The 23,053-nt window shown below is 34.3% G+C and overlaps 1 protein-coding gene across 1 annotated transcript in view; it reads left to right on the top strand.

Moving 5' to 3' along the window:
- Nucleotides 1–23,053, top strand: part of SBF2 (SET binding factor 2) — a 178,794-nt gene that overhangs the window by 31,448 nt on the left and 124,293 nt on the right. The window contains exons 5-11 of the mRNA XM_009288813.2: nucleotides 12,954–13,086; nucleotides 14,633–14,741; nucleotides 15,474–15,587; nucleotides 16,619–16,696; nucleotides 19,261–19,374; nucleotides 19,894–20,022; nucleotides 20,783–20,881. Of these exons, the coding sequence (XP_009287088.2) occupies nucleotides 16,691–16,696; nucleotides 19,261–19,374; nucleotides 19,894–20,022; nucleotides 20,783–20,881 (348 nt within the window). The 5' untranslated portion in view covers nucleotides 12,954–13,086; nucleotides 14,633–14,741; nucleotides 15,474–15,587; nucleotides 16,619–16,690. The remainder of the gene's footprint in view (nucleotides 1–12,953; nucleotides 13,087–14,632; nucleotides 14,742–15,473; nucleotides 15,588–16,618; nucleotides 16,697–19,260; nucleotides 19,375–19,893; nucleotides 20,023–20,782; nucleotides 20,882–23,053) is intronic.

Raw genomic sequence — 23,053 nt, 5'->3', positions numbered from 1 at the left:
CAACATTAAAATATAATTAGTTTTACCATGATTATTAGAAAATATCTATTCAATCAAAAACTGAATTACGATGTTCCTCAAATTAGCTAACTTTTGTGATAGCTAATTTTTAAACTGACAATACTTGTAGGACATGCTATGCTTTACGTTTGTATTCTGAATGAAAGTAAAAGTAGTTCTGCTTAAAAAGTGTAACCTTCTTTAGAAAACATAAATCCCAAAATAACCCTAAATCTGAAAGGAATATTTAGATTGTTGGTCATATTATTGCTCATACTGGCTTTTAAAGGCTGCTTTTTGAACGTTAGGTTTTTCTGCTGTATTTTATCCTTTTATTTTGCTCCATATCATAGACCATATGTGTTACCATTTGCTGTTTTTTATATCAGTATTGTTCAGAGAGAGGAGTTCGTGGGTACACGTCATGAATCAATTAAGGCTGGAAGATAAAAGATGATTTCTCACCATAGGAGGAGAAAAATTCTGAAACACCTTCTGTTGTGAGTAGTAATGACAAGTAGTGTCACTACATTTAAGATGAAGCTTGATCAATTTGGCATTGTCTGATATAGTCATGATGGTAAAAGGCTGGACTCTATCACTGTTTATAGACCCTTCAGTCCCATATTTCTAAATCCAGATTATATTAAAATACCCAGAATTTTTGCTTTTGACTACATTTGTTGACACTTTGAGGAATGTTTTCTGTAATGTAATAGTTTCTCATTATTTTAATTCTGGTTTAGGGGAGAGATCATGTTCAGCCTCTCATGTAGTGTACTTTATGCCAACAGATGACTATATTGAATTACTGTATAAATGGGAAAAGACATTCCTGATAAATATATATGTGTATTAGTTTGGCTGGGAAACATTATGAAAGGGTCACTGCACAGTCAGCATGTGAGCTGGCTTCAACTTGTTGACTAAGAAAATCCTAGTGTCTTCAACATAGAGCAAGAATTGCTTATATTTTAATACTTCATTATGTTCAGAAATAACGTAAGGGCAGCTAAGCAATGAGAGATTTAATCTGCACGATGTATGAAGTGACCAAATGCAGCATTTTCAGTACAGTAATACCTATAGCTGGGAGATGCACTAAGATTAGAGCATCGATGTGGGGCCCTTTCCACATCTCATGTTTGTTATGAGACTTCAGTGATATGAACCAGAACTGGTTTTTACCTCTGTCAGGTTGTTTACAAACTTCTTACTCAACTCACTGAATTTTTTTTTCTTTCCATGAGATGTCATGTATCGTGTGATGGGAGCATATATACCCTTTGTTGGAATTTAACAGCATGTATGGCTAAATTAAATTAAGACAGTTTTATTGAAGTATATAATCAAGAAACTTCTAATCAGTCTTTGATCTTAATAAATTGTATACTCTCCAGCCTATGGAACCTGGCACCACATGTTGCATGAGTGGATGCTGCTGGCTTATGTTGCAGTTTCAGTTTAAATCCCAATGGCCAGTGAGCTGCAATTAGCTCTGTAACCCAGTAAAAGAGAGTTTGCCGTTCAAGCTTTCCAAGTAGATTTGTGTAGTCTGTCAAAGAACAAATAGATTACCAAGGGATTTGATGTGGCATTTACTGCTAATGGGCCCTTACTGCTGCAACAGCAGAACGGAAAGAAAATGTTCTTTTAGATGCTGTTGGAAATAAAGGGATATTGTGATAGTGTATATTGTACAGGGACTCTTCTGCACTCCCAAGTAACTGCACTTTGTGGACAGTCACTGAGGCTTCACTTCCCCAGCAGCATAAACTGCCAGGCAGCCGATCCCATTTGTTAATGTCCATTTCTAGTTGCACAGTCCTGCCCCATCCCCTGTGCTAAAGTGGTGCTTGGCTCACCCGTGCTGAGCTATTTTATCTCACCAAGTTAACAGAAAGTATCTGGAGGGTGGAAGGAGGGAAAGTCACATCTGTTTTCTGTCAGCAGTCTCAGGTTGTGGTTTGATGCTGTAGTTGTCAGTCTGATAGCGAAGTGCTGCCGTGAGAACAGATCCATCCCTCTTCCAGCTTGAACTAGCTCACCTTGGACTCTTGTGAGCTTTTATGCAGGTGTAAACAAAGCAGCAGCAGCACATGGGTGGGATAAGACCGTTCCTTTCAATGATAGCCATTAGAGCAGCTTACAGTCAGATAATGTCAAACTATTCCTTCAGTACATGCTGCTCAGGTTTTTTACATTTGTTTGTTATATGTGGATACGCTGAGAGCGCTCTCATTATCAGTATAATGCTGGTGCTGTGATGCCAGCCATCAGTAGACAGGATTCTGAAATGTGTTGGGAGGCAGTGACCAATATTTCTTGTAGTGTTCACTGTTTTGCAGAACAATGAAGCACATGAAAGAAGATGCTCGCTTACTTTTTATCCAGTCCAAACTTTTATTACTAATGCCTCTTTTAATAAGACAGAATATGCAGTAGTTCATTTTAAGTGGATCTCAGAAGGAAAAGTTATCTGACATAAGTAAATACTACTGTTAAAGAAACTTGAAGCTGTGTATTTGCTGTATATAATGAGCTGTTTTTTAAAAGGAAGCTTTCAAATAAGATGAAAAATAATAAAATTATATATTACTGTTTGCTTTATAACAATGAGGTGAAATTTTTTAAATGGTTAAGTGAAAATTTCTTTTGAGATATTTGAGAAGAGAGTAATTTTTCTATTAATAGTAGGACTTCAGAAAACACCTCTCAGAAGAGTGAAAACAAATTATTTTTTTCCAGAGATGAGAAAAATGTAAACTCCAAAAGCCAAATGTCTAATAAATAAACAAATTTAGAAAAAACAAAAGAGGCTTACCTCTGCTTATAGAAAATACTGAAACAGATCCTACTCGGAACAGACTACTTTTCTTTCTACTTTTGCTGGTATGAATGCAGAAATAGCTTTTCTCACTATTCCAAAGCAAACTTGTTAGCAGTTAAATCATAAGACCTTGCAAAACTTTAAATTTCAAAACTTCAGTGTTAATACTTGTGCTGAAGAGGAAAGAAAAAACAGTTCTATAGAAATTTCATTCCATTTGTTCTTGTAAAATCATGTTTAAATTATTGCTATTTAGTTGCAATGTGGGCTGAGTTATCAGTATCTCATAAGGTCAGGAAAACCTCAGATGATTTCACAAAGAAAGAATTTTTAAAGATCGCAAAACATTTTGCATAGAATCCAAATATGATCTTTTAAGAAAATAAAGTGACTTTTTTCACGTTTCATGTTTATGGTGTTTCGCAGTTTCCTTAACTGAGTATCTGTGGGTTTATGCTTCATGAAGATCAACCAACAGTGGCTGACAGTAGCTCTAACAGAATATCCTGATTAGCCACCTCTGTTCTTGTTGTCTTTGCATTTGTTTGATTCCATTAATATAATGCTTCAGTAGTTATGTCCCTTGAGAAGGACTTTGTAGTCCTTAGGCAGGAAACAGATATGTTTGCAATTTCTTGTGTATCCTTGACCATTTTTCCTGTGTACAGTTCAAGAATGACAATACTCTTCTCATTCTTGGATATTTTCTTTCTAAGGATCATAACAGTATTACTCTCGCTCTGCATTGTTTTTTTGAAGAACATTTTGTTAAAGGACATTTTTCTGCTTTAAATGAATCCAGTCAAATTATGGGGTATCCATTTGCTCCATCAGGATTTAATTTGTAGTATTTCTACTAAGAATATTTTACAATCCATTACACGTGGCAGTCTTTCCCATATGTTATACTGTTCTTTTCATATTGCAGCTACTCATAATTTTGTGGGTTTAATTCTCTATTTTGCCTGTCGGCTTTATTCTTAGGTATGAGTGAAATACTTGCTTTTAAAATTTTATGTAAATAAATAAGCCATGGATTTATCTGGAATTAGTCATCGTAGTTTTGATTCAAATCACTCGAGACTTGCTGTTTTATATGTCGCTGCAAAGATGACAAAAATATCCATCATCAAGGTAAAAAGTCATTAAGTGTTTTCATATGCTTGTTGTGTCTGTGAAAGTGAAATGTACTGATTTCATACCTGTAGCGTATACCTTTGTACTTTCAGAAATTCTGGTTTGCATGTTATGCCTATGAGTAAATAAAGATTAAGGTTTCAAGATCAGGATCTATGATATGCTGGTATCTGTAAGTAGACATCACCATACCAGGTTTCTGATGCTACCTAGCTAACATGGCTAAGTCCCATAAAAAGGCTGTCATTAACATGCAGTTGTTGTTCCGGCTTTATTTCCGGACAGTTCTTGAATTGTCGAGATTGACAATGAGGGGATAAATATAGTAATTTCATTTTAATGTGCCACTTCTCTATTAGGTAACATACTTTGTTAATTAGCTCATATGCAGAATAATTTCCAATAGTCTCTAAAAAGTCATAGTTATAACTTTGCTTTCTATTCATCCTGCTATGGCTTTGAATCTGTGGTCAGAAAGTTAATATTTCTTTGTTCTAATAATTTTCCTGATTTCTAACGTGAAATTTTGAAGACAAATTGGGTTGTCTGAAAAATTTTTAATGGTTTTCCTGAAGTTTAAAATGTCTGTTGGTAGCTGAACAGAAATCCTCCTTTACTTTTGGACAGTTTACCATACATGAATCAATTTGGAGAGCTGGTAAATCGCAGTATCTGTTTTTGATTACTTAAATAAAACAGCAGTTGCAAATAATTTCTCCTTCACATCAGATTACGATTTTAGATTTGCTATCAGAATAAATAAAGATAATTTTGGCTAATTTAACGGCTATAAATAATTTTTATAGCATGTGCTTATTTTTTTCCAATGTATCTTTTGATGTACGTGGGAGAGAAGGTTTCACAAAATATTTGGTACAAACAATAAATTAATGTTTCTTAAAAGAGCAGTTCTAATGAAGGAAAGTCACCTATAAAAATTTCTAAAAATGTGGGAACATTTCAGCACTCTCTCACCTCTACTTAGGGAAATCGGGCAGCATTTCAATTCATTAGTATGTATCTGTTATCCCAGTCCACTCAAATTCTTTTACAAAATTCTTTCATTGAGTTTTGGTTAGTGTGGGCCTGTGAGGGTTATACAGAAATTCTGTATCCTGATACTAGTTTTGTACAGGATTACTGTTTATCTCTACTTACTACTTTTTTAGGGCTGGAATACTAGATATTTATGGGATAAACATCCAAACCAAATAGCTTCCTCTTTTAGGTATCTTACTAGATAACTAAATAACTAAGCAGAAGATGAGATGTGAAAATAAATCATATTTCAGTAGACTATTACTCAAATGTTAATGCCTGCATGCATATAGAGACAGTAAGAGAACAAAAACTTGTTTTAATCTGATAGTTAACAGTTCAATATTGAGAAATATTGCTTGCCACCCTCCCTGTAGGAGAAAAAAAAAAAAAATCTCATATTTGATTTGCATGAAGATTATCTTCCCCTTAACAGCTCTGAATTTAATTTTATATGCAAACCTACTTTGACTGACATTCTCTTGGCATTTATTCTTTACTGGACTTTGTTTTTGATGTGTGTTCAGTAAAAAAGAAAAAATACAAACCCGACATTTAAAATAAAGTAACTAAATCTATTTTTAGAAGTGCCTATCAAGCCTGTCTGTATGAGCCAGACATACAATCAGTTGCAAACTTTCAATTGGTAATGCAGGTTATGTTGGTATAATTCAAAGTTACTGCTTTCATGTAAATTTGGCATTTACCTCCCTACCATGTGAGTGCTTTCTGTATATGAAACCATTATTTGTCTGTTTTACCTTCCATTGTCTTTTCTGTTTTATTGAGAAAACTCACTCAACACACTCATATAAATCTTGAGCTTATCAGTCTCACTTTGGATATGTATACCTTTAAAACTGTGCATATGAAATGATTTTGCACGTCTGTCTTTCAGGGATGAAGACCTTATTACCTAAATATTTTATTATTAATTGTCTTTAGTTGTATCGTTGTCTCTGAAAAAAAAAATTTGCTGATCATGTTCACTTAATGTATTGCAAGACTTGTGTTTGAAGGCTCAAGAAATCCAGAGGGCTTTTGCTGCTCCTTTAAGTAGGTCTGCAGAGGGATTTAATGAAATTGGTAATAATGAAGTGATATCAACATGCAAATGACAGACCTCACTGTTTGTCTTCCTAAGTAGATCGTATACTGTGCTTAATCCCTGTTTCCCTGTGCCTGTGTAATTTTGGGTTTGGATGACAACCATCTGCTTGACTCAGTGTCGACAGAACACAGTTGATATTGTTGGACTTTGGGGGAGCAATAGTGGTAGGAATATTTATCCATCAGCTGAAGAGATCTTTTTTATATGTATACTCATTTTCACAGTCTCTTTGATATGCTGTTTAATGATCAGTTGGCTTTTATGGCATCTATACCACAATCTTTCTGTATGGTCCTCCTGTTCCGTACCTCTTCCCACCCTCCCCAAAGTCTGGTTTGTAGAGAAGCCTCTGTTTTGCCCTGCTTCTTACAAAGAACATGCAACATTCATGGTTCAGATACTGAATTGCCTTCAGTTCCAAAATCAAGTTTATCTCAAAATGTGGTTTGATTTCAGGACTGCGTGTCACACCCATGTTTGCTTCTATGTGCTCAGAAATTACTATGAACACTTCATTCATGAAATGTTTGATTCTTTGAGGGAGTCTTAGCTGAAGGCTCTGTGCTTTAGAGACTGCTTCTCTTCCCCCTTAGTCTGACAAAGACCAAATAAGTTAATCTCTTGGGGTACTCGTCTGACTCATGTTCTCTGTTACCCAGCCAGAAAGCAGGATAAATTAACCCTCACAAAACTCTCTGCTGGCACAGCTAGATTGCTCCCCATTTGTGAGCAAGTTTGGCTATGATTTAATCATGTAGTGTGCAGCGCAGTCCTACTCTAATAACAGAACTGCATATTTTTCTAAATGTGAATTGATCCTGAACTGAGTGACATAGCAATTTTTTGGGTTTGTTTTAACTGTGTGTAGTTGATTGGAGATACCATGTAATTTTTGGATTGACGAATACAATTTGGCAAGGATTACCTATATGAGTATTGAGTACAATTGTTACCTCTTATTTATTAGTTAAGCTTGTATTTTGTTCATTAGCAGTTGTATGCAGCTATGTCTAAAAATAAAAATGAAGAGAGTTTTGTTTTTCTCTACTTTTTTTCCCCCAGTTATCTTTAGAGCTTGACAGTGCCTGGCACAGAACTTGTACTATGCACTCTCCAGTGGCCTTTCAGAAAGGCTTTTCAGTCTTTGTTGACCCGTTTCCTGGATTAGTCTGACTAAGTTAGGGATTATTTTGTCTATTAAGCTTTTTCTTGTGTCCAGTAATTCAAGAATGGCATATTGGCATAATAATGTATTCATCTAGTTGAGTTTTCAAATCTCATGTTTATAACTCTTTACAAAAGTCTGAAGAAGTTAGTGATAATATTTTGATTTCATGCAATATAGAGGACAGTTAATAATCTGTTGTACACTTTGTGTTTGGGTTTTTTTAATCATGCTTAAATAAATACTTAAATTCTAGAACAACAGGAAGCAGGCAGAATGATACATTTGTTGATGTAGGATGTCAGATAATTTAGTACAAATTACAGATTCTTTAAATACTTGAAAACAGTGAAGGTCAGGAAGCCTCCATTCAAAATTTTCCAGCATATGTATAATATTTTACAGGATGTCTGTCTGTCTGTGGACTGCAAAAGAGTAATCTGTAAAAATCAACTTGTTTGTTGTTTTTCGTGTTGTCTATTTATGCCCTGACAAATTAGCATCGGATGTAGTGTGGAGTCTGAAGACCAGTATACGGTTCAAGGTTACAGACACACACGATTGTGTCTTGTGGCATGAGGAAACTGGGCTCAGGCTGTTACTCGGAACTGTTTGCTTTCAGTAAACAACATGCAGGGCTTGAAACAACACCTTGGTGGCTTGGTCAAATAGTTTAATCAATGGTTTAAATGGTTTTTCAAAAAGGAAAGTAATCGAAAGTCGTTTATACGTTTATACCAATTTATAATTGGTTTGAGTCTATCAGATGAAAATTTCCTTCACAGTCATTATCTTGCTCATATTCCTGAAAACATATATCTCAAAGTACGTGTGGAGCAATAATTTTGTATTGAGTTAGTGGCTATCATTTTGAAAATAAGAATATTCCAGATTAGATGTCTGTAACGTGCACTTGATTTTATTTATTTTATATTCTTCTGTATTGTATACAGAGTATTTAAAAAAAAAAAAAAAAGGGAGAGAGAGGGAAGGAAAACAGCTGGTACCAAAGAAGCTGTCTGGGCTGTACAAGTTTTTCAGTCAGTGGAAGTGGTTAGCCTGGGTTTCACTGTCCAAGTGCGTTTCCAAACTGAGTAGCCTGTTTTCAAGAAGTTGGTTAACATTGGTGGTTAGCTTCTCAATGGAAGAGCACTTCTATTATGCAAATCCCCCCCCCAAACAAAACGCCCAAAAACTTCAGAACCTCTCCTTAGGTGTAAATTTAATATTTCTTAGGCTGTGAAGCTTTCATTCAGGAAAGAAAAGAGTAAGAGCCAGTGAAGTTCTCACTTTAAACTGGCTTTTGTGAAAGATACCTAAAGAAATTACCTTGGTTATTTCTTGGCAGGTTTTTTTGTATTGTATTGTTATTTCTTGTAAGTTACTTATGTATTTTTATATGAACTCTGATTACACAGGACAAGTCAAATACTCTCATTGTAGTATATTCATTTGTATTGTAGGTACCTTGCAGAAATAAAAATACTTTATTTTCAAATGCAAGCACACAAGATTCCTAGTCTCTTGTTTTCTGTCTGCTGAAATGTGGCCCGTTTTGGTGAGGTGACTTTCTGCTTTTTATGCATTCAGAATGCAGAAAATGGCCGAGAGAATTTAGAAATAACTTTTAGATGGAGATTCAATCCATTGAAAATTCCAGGTTCAGCTTGAAGTTAAGAACATCTATAAAGTTATGTCGGTTACATTAGGTAACTATCACACGTTTCCCATGCAGGTTTCTTGTACGTGTTTGGACTTAGCCCAGATGCGCAGACAGGGCATACAGGAGATCCGTGTCCTGCACTTGGTTCTCTGCTGCAATGTTTCCCCGTGCAGGGATTTTTGCCAATGGCAGATTGCAGGACAGTAATGTACATAGTTCACAGCTGCTTTTAACTGCTTTTTCAAAGGACCTGCTAACTTGGACATGTGACAGGGATTGCCAGACTGGAGAGACAATGCTTCCCTTTTGATATGTGAGCAGTTGGCCAGCGAGCTTTCCTTGCCCCTACCAGCCTGTCTCCTTGCTTTGGTGATGGCTTTCATTTGTCCCTGTTCAAACTCACAGAGAAGGTTGGATATTTCCCAGTGGCTTACTGTTTTTTTTCCCTGCTATTCCTTACAAGACCTGCTGATTTATGACAGAGATGTGTTTAGATGCTCTCAATATTGGTCACTTTCATGAGTTCTGCAGATAAAACAATGCTTTTGTCTAACTCAGCAAAGCTGGGGCTACATCTGATGCGTTCATATCACAGCAAGCATTTAAAATTCATCTTTCATGGCCAGTTAAAATGTGGTGAACATCTGAGAGACCAACTAGGGGAATGTAATAAAAACATGTTTGCAGTAAATATTCTTCTGTGTGGCATCAAGTTTATACATGGGAGATAGCTGACAAAAATAGTCATCTTAAATATCAAATTATATTGGTGCCAATTAAGCTACAATGAGAAATGCCTTTGTGGAGTACAAACTGAAGCTTTATCTGTGGCCACTAATATGCAGCAAAACCAGACTAATTTCCCTAATGAAACTATGAAAGCCTCACAAACTGTATCATCGCTGCTTCGTAGTTTAAATAATAATAAAAAAAGCATTGGTTTATTTCCTCTTTTTTCCCCTTCTTTTTATTCCAGTAAGTGTTGCCTTTTGAGTATAGTCCCTTTGTCCTCCAGTAAAACCTTGGGAGGCAGGTAGAACTTGTGAACTCTGGGCTTACTGTAGTTGAGTTCAGGTGACAAACTTGTTGTTGTTGTACTTTTTTTTTTTCTTTCCCTCCTGAGTTTTACAGAGAGAAAGACCCTCTTTGTCTGGTTACCAAGAACATACTCTATTAAGTAGAAAAGTTGAACTTCAGTGGAACTTCAGCGCTGAGTTTTGACCTGTCTTCTAACGTAGTGTACAAGAACTTGGGTTCTTAAACTATCGAGACAAATCAGCAAGAAAAAAAGAATTTACACTGACTAGATATCCAATATTTTCTGTAAATTGAAGACACCAAAACACATTTCTTACAGTGGTAAAGATAAAAATCTAACAGACGTACAAGTTAACGCTATATACGAACATGAAGATTACCTGTGTTAGCTATACAATAGTATATCATTTTAGCAGTTCCTAGGAGACTGCGTGATCTTGTGCTGTACAGCCAATGTGTTCTCAATTTTTTCAACAGAACAAAAAAATCGATGTAACCATAATATTTTGTTTTGGATTCATAGACAGGTATCAACACCAGAAAGTCAGAATATTTTGTGTACATCTTCTTTTTAGAAGGCCAGTGTTCAAAGGATGTGAAGTACTTGCAGGTGTTCTCCTTATACATAAACAAATAATCTTGATTTCCACTTCATATATTTTGTTAGTAAAAATTTTGCATTTTATGTGCTCATTAATTATGTACTATTGAGAATTGTGTATTGTTTTGATATCTGATGGGGAAGCCTATATTCAGAAGAGATTTCAAGTGAAAAATGCTGATACTGGATAAGTTTCAGGACTTTTAAAGGTATTGGAATTAAGATATTCCTTCTAGACTCTTGCTTCATAATCCACTGCAAGAGAATGTCATATTGCTAGAAAAAAGGACGATTTTTTTACACAGCTTGATTTCAGTTGAATACTTTCAGTAACGCAATGTTTTCATTCTTTGTAAAACACATCCAGAAAATACTTTATATCTGTTACCTCTCAGCCTAGGTTGCAATTTTAAGACGTGCAGAATGGACAACCATTTGTTTCAAGATCTTTTAGTTATAGGTATTTTGATCACAAGAGGGTGTTTCTGTTTTTGGTTTGGGTTTGGTTTGTTGTTTTTTTTTTTTTTTTTGAGAATTTGGTTGTACCAAATGTTGTGAGTTTTTTGGGGATTATTTTCCTCAGTAATACCTGCCAGAATTAAAGTTTATTAAAGTTTTATTGAGGATTGTTTGAGAATTTCTGTATCTCATTATGGGAAAAAAGTGTCATATGTTTAAAAGAAAAATATTCCGAAGTGTCTTAAGATATTTGATGTGGAATGAAATCGTGTAAAAAGCCCACTTAGCTTGAAAACAAAAACTTAGTTTAAATCAAAAAGTATACTCCAAAGCAGTCATTAAAATCTTTTGGGAAAGGAACAAGGGCAGTTTTACATAAAAAGAGCAGTTCACGTTTTTAATTTCTTACAGAGATTTTTTTAAACAGGAAGCAGTTTCTAACTTTGTGTTCAAATGTATACATACCCTCATACATGCACACACAAGCAAGGACATGATTTCAAGTTAGCTTCTAACCATTCACTGATGAGTGCTGTTTAATTCACATAAAGAAACTAGATTGGTTTTTCATTAACACTATCCTTACATTGCGTATTATAAAGCAGTTTGTTTTACACAACACAGTATTAATTATGCCACTGAAAACAATAGCAAATATTTGCAACAGTAACTCACTCAGCATTATAACAAAGTCTTCTGTCCTTGAGTCCTCTCAAGTCTCTGCCTTTGATTTCATGAGTCTGTCCTTAGGGTTCTTGGAGAATGGACTTTGAAAGTACAAGCTATTATGTTATTGTTTGACTTGTTCATCCTAAGAATTAAGTCTTTTTCTCAAAAACCGTCTCCGAATCCTTGTCCCTTTATATTTATAAACCAAGCTCCACTCCAGTGAAGCAAATTTTCATACAACATCATAGAAAAAAAAGATTTGTCAAGACATGTAATGAAAATTACTTAAGCAAAACAAAGTGTTAATTATCATATGAATATAGTGGCTCTCAGTAGTCACACTTCTTATTGGGAAGATTATTGCAAGATAAGCAGTAGCTTTGTAAAGGTAATACAGGCTGTCTTACTGATAACACAAGCTATGTCCTCAGGGAAACATCATACATTCCAGCATATTTCAGGAAATTTCATAAATTTCAGCATATCTCACATATCTCAGATATGTCTGCTTCTCAGGATGGGACTTTGTTTTAAAGGAAATGTATTTTTGGTTTTCCCTGAAAGCACATGGCTTTGTCTCCTAGGTAAATTATATTGTCTTAAAAAAACCCCCATCATCTGATTCATGAGTCTTACCCTAAATCTAGTGGAGCTTGTTTAAACAGTCAGCTCTTCTTTAACATATCCTTCTAATGACACGTACGCTCTTACTGCCCTTTTTTAACCTTGTGACTCCTAGAATGCTCTCCATGGGTAAAGTAGGAATGTATTTACTAGGAAGTCTTTGTCATTTTCTTTTGAGCTCGGCAGTATGATTTCCACCCCCGCCATGGAGATACATAAAGGTTTAGAAGTTAAGCCTGGATCAGTGACCAGAACTGAATTCTAGATACACAGAAGGCTATGCAGGAGATACATATAATACGGTTTGAAGTCATTATTAAGCATTGCTGGGGTTTGTGCTGAGAAGAGGAAATCCTTAAAAGTGGTTATTGAAAGGGAGATGTAATACAATATATTTGAAATGTAGAAATACATTCAGATAGTATTTTAGCAACCTGAAAGATAGAAAGGAAGCTGCACTAGTTAAAAGGTAGAAGAACTTGAGGTTTGGCAATTTATGCATTTATCATATGCTTTTTGAGAATTCCTCCAGAAAATGGTACATTTTAATGTAATTTTTATTCTTCTTCTGGCACGTTGTTACAGTTCGTTGTTTTTTTTTTTTTTCCTTTTTTTAAGGAATCCAGAATGTACTCAGCTTATTCTGTGCCGTGCTTACAGAAAATAAAGTTCTCTTTCACTCTGCAAGTTTTCAGAGGCTCAGTGATGCCTGTAGGGCTCTGGAGTCTTTGATGTTTCCTCTCAAATATAGGTGAGTTGAGTTTTGAATCTTTGAACTCTTTGACTAATTTTCTAACTCATTTTATAACTTATATTACATTGTCGTTAACAAAAGGTTTGTGCTATGTTTGTTCAAATAAGCAAAGGTTTTCCTGATCATATATGCAAGTGCTAGTCTGTGCACATCATTAATAAAAATATGATTGCATCATGACAGTGGAAACAATAAAAGGAGAAACATCCAACCTACAAATACAATAGAAACCCTACTCACAGCATCAGTTGGATGGTAAAACTTGACAGTGATGATCCATGAGTAAATGCATGGAAAAGATGTGGGGGAGACCTAATCACAGCCTGCCAACAAGTAAGCGGAGGTGCGTGGCAGGAGAACAAGAGATTGGGGTCATAAACTAAAAACAGAGAAGAGGGAGCTTTCTGTCTGGATGCAAGGAAAACATGTTTTATTATGAGGATAACTAAGCAGTGGAACAGAGAGCCTGTGGTGCTTCCATCCCTGTAGGTTTTCAGGACCCAACTGGACAGAGCCCAGAGCAACTTGATCTGGATTCAGTCTTGACCCTGCTTTGAGCAAAAGGTTGGACTAAATGATCGCCTGAGGGCCTTTACAACCCAAAAGATTCTGTGATTCTAAGATAACATCTACATTAGCTTGTATCACAGTTTTAAGTCATTGACAAATGTCCACCAGAGAATGAATTTAAATGGACAAATTGATTCTCTCTAAAAAGCCACATCTGGATCCAGCGTTTTGAAATGGAAAACTTCATGTCAAGCTATTTGGCTTTTTTAGGAAGAAGACATCTAATTCTGACATCTGTTTTAAAAGATGCCTGTATTTTAGTAGCACATTTTTATTTAAAATATTTCAGAGATGGGCTTCATTTTAATGTAGAATAAGAAGGAAAATATTGAAAGTGAGTTTTGGAATATGTTTCTTAATGCTAAAATAGTAATGAATGTAAATTTTTAATAACTGTAAATTAGGTCTTGTAATGCATTGATCAATTTAGATACAGATTTTCATGTTGCTCTGATGAAATCGCTAATTTTTTTTAAATTGTCAAATCAAGTAAACAATATCTGAAATATAGAATTCTATACATAATGTTTAGCTGTCATTTCAATTTCAAAGCAAAAGATTTCATTTAAAGATTTCTTATTAATGTTATTTTACAAAAGGCTGAATTATAGGTGTCTGGCTAAAAACTAGCCAATACAATGTCCATATAAAATAAATGTTACAAATATTTTTTCTTTTCTTATTTTTATAAGAAAATATCTTTTCTTATTTTGCAAAATACTATTGTTTACAATAAATTGTAGACCCTATGATACAATAATTTCTGGAGTTTACATGACAGATGTTCTTTTAACAGCATGGCACTTTATAAAGAAGTATGCAATAAATACTTTCATCTTTTGTATTTTTAAAACAGATATTTATAGTAAATTTAATACGTAACAGGAAGATTTTTTTTTTTACAGAAAAAAGCTGCCTTATGTGAAGGGATAGTTGGGAGCTTCTTATTTTATTTTATTTATTCTTTCCACAGTTATCCCTATATTCCAATCCTTCCTGCACAGTTACTGGAAGTTCTCAGCTCACCAACACCTTTCATAATTGGTGTACATTCTGTCTTTCGTAATGACATTCATGAGCTTGTAAGTATGCCTACCCAGCATATTCATAGTCACAATGTCATTTGTGGTGTTTAGTTGCAGAGATTTTCCATGCTTCAGAGATGTTTATATGAACAATACATACACTTTTAAAACATTACCGTAGAAGGCAAGGCAAGACAATCAGGAGGAGAAAAAAGAAAAAGCGTCAATTCTTTTGTAAATACATTGAGACTATAAATTAGAGGAGGGAAACAATTTGATTCTAGTGCAGGATGGGAAGGAATGGATCCATTTCCAGCTTTGTCATGTATTTGTCATGAGTTTGAACAATTCACTTACAATTTTCAAATGTATCCTCAATTATTTTATTTTATCCTTACTTTTTAAGCATGTGCTTGGAGACACTGAACCAGGGTTAGAGAGATACCTAGAAACATGTAATTTTACTTACAGTTGTTCTCACTGTGTCCTTTTGCAAACAGCCTATTAGATCACTGAATACGAACCTGGAACATCCAGAAACAGAAGTCACTTTTGAAAGTTTGGCCTAATTTAACTTTCTTTGGTTTACATTCATTTCTCACAGCTAGATTCAGTAATATGAAGTATTTGGAGTATTTGCTTTATCAAAAGCATTCTATATATTAAAGTTAATACTGTTTTAATTTGTTTATTTTAACTTACGTACAGATCATGAAATTTAAACTGTTGTGTTTTTAAACTATGTTCATAGTATACACTACTGATAATATTTTTGTTTGTTCATTGCAGTTAGACGTAATCATAGCAGACCTGGATGGAGGCACAATTAAAATTCCTGAATGTATTCATCTTTCTCAGCTGCCAGAACCACTGCTACATCAAACTCAAATGGCGCTTTCTCTAGTATGTTTTGATACAAACCCCATTTTCTACCCTCTCACCTATTTTTCATTCTTTAAAAATGAATTTCAGTATTAAATCGCTTTCAAACACACTGGAAATGTGAGGTTAAAAACTACAATTCCTGCCAACATTCCTGGTTTTAGAAGAATTTATTATCTGAAGTTAGAGATATCATCATCAATAAATTACTACTAAAATGTTTTTTCACTATTCAAGAGGAAGTTAGTGATTTTTCCTTCCTAATAATGATTTTTAATAAGAGCTCAACCTCAGTGTTTGAGCAGCATTGTTACAATTCATTTTAGCTTCTTTACTGTTTTCATAAATTCATTTCAATTGTCTTGAAGTTTAACAAGTGAATAACGAATTAGTCTTCAGGTTTATTTGTATGATGCCCCAATATCATTATTCAAGAATGATTGATTCTATGTTAGGGAATCACCAAAAAAAGTAGTTCCATTTGTCTTTTTACTATCATCATCATAAGTTAGAAAATACTTTATTTGGAGGCTTCTGAACAAATCTTCTTACCTTAAAGAGAAGAATTTTCTGTCTGTTAATTTGTTTCAGATGAATCAACTCTAAAATCCCTAACTCCAATATCATTATTCAAGAATGATTGATTCTATGTTAGGGAATCACCAAAAAAAGTAGTTCCATTTGTCTTTTTACTATCATCATCATAAGTTAGAAAATACTTTATTTGGAGGCTTCTGAACAAATCTTCTTACCTTAAAGAGAAGAATTTTCTGTCTGTTAATTTGTTTCAGATGAATCAACTCTAAAATCCTTAACTATATTGATTAGCTTCATTGACTATAATAAGAGGTTTTGATAACTAGCTCACTTACAGAAACCTGAAGCTGAGAAATTAATCCCACTTTTGTTTCCATACAGTCTTCATAATTTAACTCAATCTATTATTTGAGGTACTTAATATCAGTGAATATTAATTTGAGAAAGAAGAAAAAATAATTTGTCCTTTCCTCAGCAAAATGAGGGAAAAAAATTTTGTTTAAAAAATTCTCTAGGTTTTGCATCCTGATTTGGAAACAGCAGATTATGCATTCCCTCCCCCGCGAACAGCTTTATCACACTGAAAAATGCTGGTAAGATTTCTGTGTTATGTCTGACTTCCTTAAGTAGAAAACTGTTGAAATTTTAGACTAACTTTCTTTTAAGAATTTCTACTTTGTGTTTTCTGTTCCATAATCCATATGCTTTATAGTATTATTGGTGGAGCAAAGAAATGCTATTGGACTTTGCATTCTGCCCTTTAATAGCATTCTAATGGGTTAGAAGTTTTTATAAACGTATTTGTATTAATATCGAAGCACCTTAGTTTCTTTTAATATTGCTGTCTGTTGGGTTAAATTTGTGCTGTCTCTGTTTTGTAGACCAGTAAAGCTACAGAATTTTGCTTTATAGTATTATTGGTGGAGCAAAGAAATGCTATTGGACTTTGCATTCTGCCCTTTAATAGCATTCTAATGGGTTAGAAGTTTTTATAAACGTATTTGTATTAATATCGAAGCACCTTAGTTTCTTTTAATATTGCTGTCTGTTGGGTTAAATTTGTGCTGTCTCTGTTTTGTAGACCAGTAAAGCTACAGAATTTTACACGAGTGGACATACTGGTCTTTTTGTGTATGTAAACGTTAAAATTAAGTTATAGACACCCCACCACCCCCCCAAGGAAAAAAAAAGTTCAGAAACATTAAAAATGTCATTCCAGATCTAGATTTTAGCGTACATATGAGTAAAGATAGATGTGGTAGCTGTGTCAGCAAAACATAAGTCAGTGGTTTTATAATAATAATAATGATGATAATTATGAATTGTATGCTTGCACATATTAAGGAAGGAGTTGTATGTTTTGTAATATTGGATTTGGCTTTAATGAACCTCAACCTGAATGAAACAATATGTAATTGTCTGTACTAAAAAAAGTCTGTAGAGAGTTTTCTACTAAAATCTCGTTAATTTAGATTAAAAGTAGTTTTTTCAGTTATTATGAAGCCATAATAACTTAATAACTTAACAACTTGGTAAAGCTGCTGGTCTTAGCTTGTAGGAGTGTCTAGAATTGAACATGAGTTGGTAGTCCAAACTAAACTCCAAAAGCCAATTCAATTTAAGAACACACCTCAGGTTTTTTGTGTAGGTGTATTCAAAAATGTAAAACTCTGAAGTGGTACAATATATTTATTGTTCTTATTTCTTGCTTTAAGATTGTTTTTTTTTTTCCATTGCTGAAGACAGAAAACGTCATCCAGATTTCATTTAAACTAATGGCAAAATTCAGCTAAGATCTCACTTTGAATATTGAAGTTATAAATTAATATAATTTTGTATCAATATAAGAAATATTGTTAAATCTGAAGGAAACGACCATGTTTTCAAGTAATCCAAAAAGTCAGGGTACAAATGTACCTGTTAAAATCCTAGAGAGCAGCCTGGACACAAAGAAAATGAGAATCTCTCTCAGTAAAGTGAACCCTTAGAAAATTAAGTTAAAAATAGAATAACACCGATCGTGTTCCAGAGAAGAATAAAGAGACATCTAGAAAAATATTCCAATAGGACAGCTTTATAGAATCTTGTATGTACCTAAACTTACTTCTTTAAAAAATCATTACAAGCTTTAACTTATTTAGGTTGTATTTGCTTCTTGATTAGCTGATCAGCAGTTTACCTGATTCGTTAATCTAATATTCTTTGTTGCTTGTAACTTTTAAAGTTAGAGTTTGTTTTTAAAAGTCCTTTGAGACACCATAAAATCTGAGGTCGTAAAACAACTTTTAGGACCTCAGGTTTTAGATGTGGCAGCAGTCTGAGTAGGTACCTGAGCTAAGATAAAATAACGTGGGTGGCACAGGATTTGATCAGTCTTTAGTTGCATCTGGGCCAGCTGAAGATGTCACTGCCCCAAGTCTGCCCCCAACTGTTCACATCATTTCCATTAACCAGTAGATGTTTATGTAAGCACTCACTCATTTAAATAAAAATAAACCAGGACTTTTTAAACTAACCCTGGCTTATTTTGGCTGCAGTAGATTGGCAAGTGAAGACATGAGTTGGAAGAGTCCTAGACAAGTAGCTGAGCAAACTCAGAGCAGTCTCCTCAGCTGGCAGAACCACAGCAGATGACTGTGGTGATGCCTGTGATGCTCTGAGCCTGGTTCCCCCAGCAGCAGCAATGCCAGCTTACGCTCCTGTGGTTCCCTGACACCCCTGCCCACTCCAGTGGCACTGCTTGTGTAGTGCTGCAGAGGTGCATTTATTTTAGGGAATAAATCCAGGCTAAAATACCCTCTTTTCTTTATTCAGCATCAGTTTTTTCTCGTGGCAATTTCTTCATGTGGTTCACCACATGACCACCCCAACAGTTACACTTGCATTGCCCACAGGCTGTTGTGCAGGCCTAGAAAAGAGCGGTAAGAGTAAAGGGGTGAATATGTACTAAATCTATCATTGCCATCTGCGGACAGCTCAGTGAAACTGTAGCCTCATATAAGATAACTTCATATGTGTACAAGTAGCTCCGATTCGTATGCTATACTGCTGCATTGTTTGATGAATTTGTAGGTGTTTCTCAGATAGCTTTATACAAAGCGTGGAAAAGTTTAGAATACAAAAATGTTTTGACAGCTTATTCAATTACTGCTTACAGGATAAAGAAGTGCGAGCAATCTTCCTTAGGCTATTTGCACAACTTTTCCAAGGATACCGGTCATGTCTTCAGCTGATCAGAATTCATGCTGAACCAGTAATTCATTTCCATAAGGTAAAAGAGAAGCAGTTACGTATATTTAGTTAGTATTTGTTTGTGTCACATTCCCATGGGCTTGCCTTTTGAACAAGTGTTAAAGTTTAAAAAAATAAAGTAAAATAATCTACATGTGATAAGCATATCATTTTGACAGCACTATATCAATGCATTTTAGTGGGACTAATTGCAGGGACAGTGATGAAATGTGAAACAAAGTTAAAATTTAATACAAAGAAACATTTGAGGAATCGTTAAGGAATTTTGAAAACATATGTATGTAATTAAAAGACAATACTTGAAAGTACTAGTTTTCTGTTACTGCCTGTGAGATTTATAAAATGTGTACATCAAACTTCCTGTTACATCACTCCTGAATTTAGGTATAAAAAGATACTAGGTAATATAAAAGATTTAATTAGAAAGTACCACATATTACTATAAGCTGGTGAAAATGTTTAACTGCTAGTATATAAATAGGTGGTTGTAGTTTTGATACTGATAAATTATGTGCAATTTTTTCCATCTTTATTGCAGGCAGCCTTCTTGGGGCAGCGAGGCTTAATTGAGAATGACTTTCTAACCAAAGTTCTCAATGGAATGGCATTTGCTGGTTTTGTGTCAGAGAGGGGTCCTCCTTTCAGAGCCTGTGATCTTTTTGATGAGGTGAAAACTGTTTCTATATTCCCAAGGAAATTAAAATCTAACTATGATATTTCAGCATGTGAAAAACTATTGAAATGCTTCTGAATCCTCACTGTTTTATGTATAAAGGTTATACTAAACTTCTCAATACTTATTTTTTACTAAGCATATATGTCTAGCTTACTTCCATAAAATTATGCCCTGCTCATGTGTATGAAGTTACAGTTGTATAAATCATGGTAATGCTGTTCCTATTGTCAGGTTTGGAACTTCATAATGCATCACATGTGCTAGTACAGAATTATTTTGAGTAATTTGATTATATTCTTAGAAACATTGAAAAAGTAATTGAGAAATATTAAATTAAATACATACCCAACAATATAAACTGGGACAAACGCTTTTTCTTTTTACTGTGCCCCGTATTTTTACTCTGCTGGCTTTTATTTGAATGTAGATTACAAATAGAGTTTGCTATTAATTCTTCATAGTAGTAGTATATATGAGAAATATGGATTGTGGTATTAGAAATGTTAAAGGAATGTTTTAGTTATGTAGGACTTTCTGTGTTAGGTAGGACTGTAAAATCTGGTAATAGAAACTCTATAAGAAAGTGAAAACGTTTCATGTTCCAGAGCAATGTGACATTGCACATTTTTCAGTGTTCAGTTTTCTTTGCTCAGTTTCAATTTAAGATTAACATTTCATAACTTAAATAGGAAATAAATTATTTTTAGTTGAATTATCAACATTTTTATTCTTTTTTTTGTTTGTTTAAAAGTTGGTAGCCTTTGAAGTCGAAAGAATTAAAGCTGAGGAAGGTAATCCACCAAAAATGATAAAACATGTTAGAGAACTTGCAGAACAGCTCTTCAAAAATGTAAGTTTACTATACCTGCTGCACTTTCAGAGTTGAAATAGTAACATTGAAAATCCTTATTTCTGAAATTGATCCAGTATCTGAAAACAGAAATGACTGCTTGTGGTAGTCATCATCTGCATTATGACAAAAGACTTTGGAACTTTAAATGTCACCAATTTTGTACATGTGAAGGAAATTCAACATAGTAATATTGATTTTTTTTTTTTTTTTAATGCTAATGTTGATTTACGTAGAACTACTGCTACTTAGCATTCTATTTTTTTTAGTGTTTATTCACATAATGTATATAAACTGTTATTTCTCTGCTGCAACCTGTCCATGCCAAATACATCTCTTCTTGCCTCTCAACACTTTTCTGTATGGAAACTGTACATCTAATTTGGCATAATGTATACTTTCAGCAGATCTTTCCCGCTGTACAACCCAGTCCCCATGGTTTGTGTGCTCAGCAAGCACTGTTTCATTTCTTACAGCCTGTTTCTTGAACTCTTTAGGTTTCCTAGAATACCATTTCCAGTTTCATTCTTGCCTTCCTATCATATTTCTTTATGTTACGTGGTGCTTTTGTAAAATCTCTTATCATTCCATTAGCTGTTTTTTTGTTGTTCTTTATTTCTTTTTTCTTTTTTTTTGGCATCAGCTAATCTCCCTCCCCCTCACACTTCCTGTCGTTGTTCAGACTCCACAGAGCAATATCTATTATGCAGTCAGTTAACACCTTTATCGCCGTTTCTTTTCTATATCCCACTTTCCCAAAAATATGATTTACATCTACACTTCTGTAAAAAAAATCATAAGAATTACGAAGTACTGCTAAGTTCCAGGGTGTTTGGGGGGTGTGGGGGAGTGGGTTGTGTGTCTTTTTTTTCCAAAATGAATTGCCTTTAAGCATTTTGTCAGTGTCAGTGCAATCTTTGTTTGGGGTAAAATTAGTATCTTTTCCATAGGAAATCCAAAACTTTACAACCAATGCATTCAGCAATCTTTTGTGTCAGTAGATTTTGGATGGAAAAATACATCTACGTATTTCAAGTAAATGGAATGTGTGAATAGTAAGGTGTGTGAAATGAGGTTAGTCTGGCTTTAATATTGTCTTTTGTTGCAGAATTTGTGTGTCTGTCTTCAGACACACTCATTCGCTCCATCTCTCTTCTCCTCTGAAATTGACAAATGACTGTTACACTATTTTGGAAGAAAAGATTTGATACACATTTTAATCTACCTTGTTGACAGTAGACACTAGAAGAGAGAGCAAATACATCTTTGTGGACTAAAACCATTTCACATTTAAAAATGTGTATGAAATGTCTCTTGTCCATATGTGATGTAGCATACTTATTGGAGTATCTTAACACTGATATCCTTACACTGACACTTCAGACTTACGATAAGACAATGTTATGTTGTGGAAAATGAAGAGGAACGTCAGGCATCAGAATATTTGTTACATAGATTCATTCCATCTATGAGATTTCATCTGTAATAAAATATTTTTATTTACTCCATGGTATACCTCCTCATTCTATAGCATTCTCTTAATGATAAGTACTGATGGAATCATCTTCTATTAAGAGCTAAAATTAAGTTGTTGGAAATAAAAACTTCTGAATAAATATTAAATTCTCTACTACTAATTTAATAGTGGTGCTGTATATAGCAACATGCATTTTCCAAATTCAGGACTTTCTTTCAGGTTAACACTGTCAGAAGGTATATTAGTTGACAGTTTTGCAACATTCAGAACTGTTAGTTTCATTAGAAAGTCAATGGGCAATATTAAAGTAAACTAGTCTGGTTCTTTTTGATCAGAATGCAGAGATGAGGGAATTCAAATTTGGGGAAGATATAGCAGAAAAAATGCGGTGTATTGCACTAAAGTTGCTTTAAAATCAATCTGTCTTTTAAATTTCCCCAAGAGCTAGGGCTGTAATGTTATAAGCATATGATTATTGTGGTACTGTCCCATAAATATGGGAAATTGCTGTGAACTGTATAGTTGAGACTGCCAAGTCCACCACTAAACTATGTCCTTACGTGCCACATCTACACATCTTTTAAATACCTCCAGGGATGGAGACTCAACCACTTCCTTGGGCAGCCTGTTCCAATGCTTGACAATCCTTTTGGTTAAGAAATGTTTCCTAATATCCAATCTAAACCTCCCCTGGC

The sequence above is a fragment of the Aptenodytes forsteri genome, unplaced genomic scaffold (assembly GCF_000699145.1).
Source record: "Aptenodytes forsteri isolate BGI_AS27 unplaced genomic scaffold, ASM69914v1 Scaffold8, whole genome shotgun sequence".
Classification (NCBI taxonomy): Eukaryota; Metazoa; Chordata; class Aves; order Sphenisciformes; family Spheniscidae; genus Aptenodytes; species Aptenodytes forsteri.
Note: the sequence above shows the minus strand (reverse complement) of the source record. Positions and strands in the feature narration are given on the sequence as shown.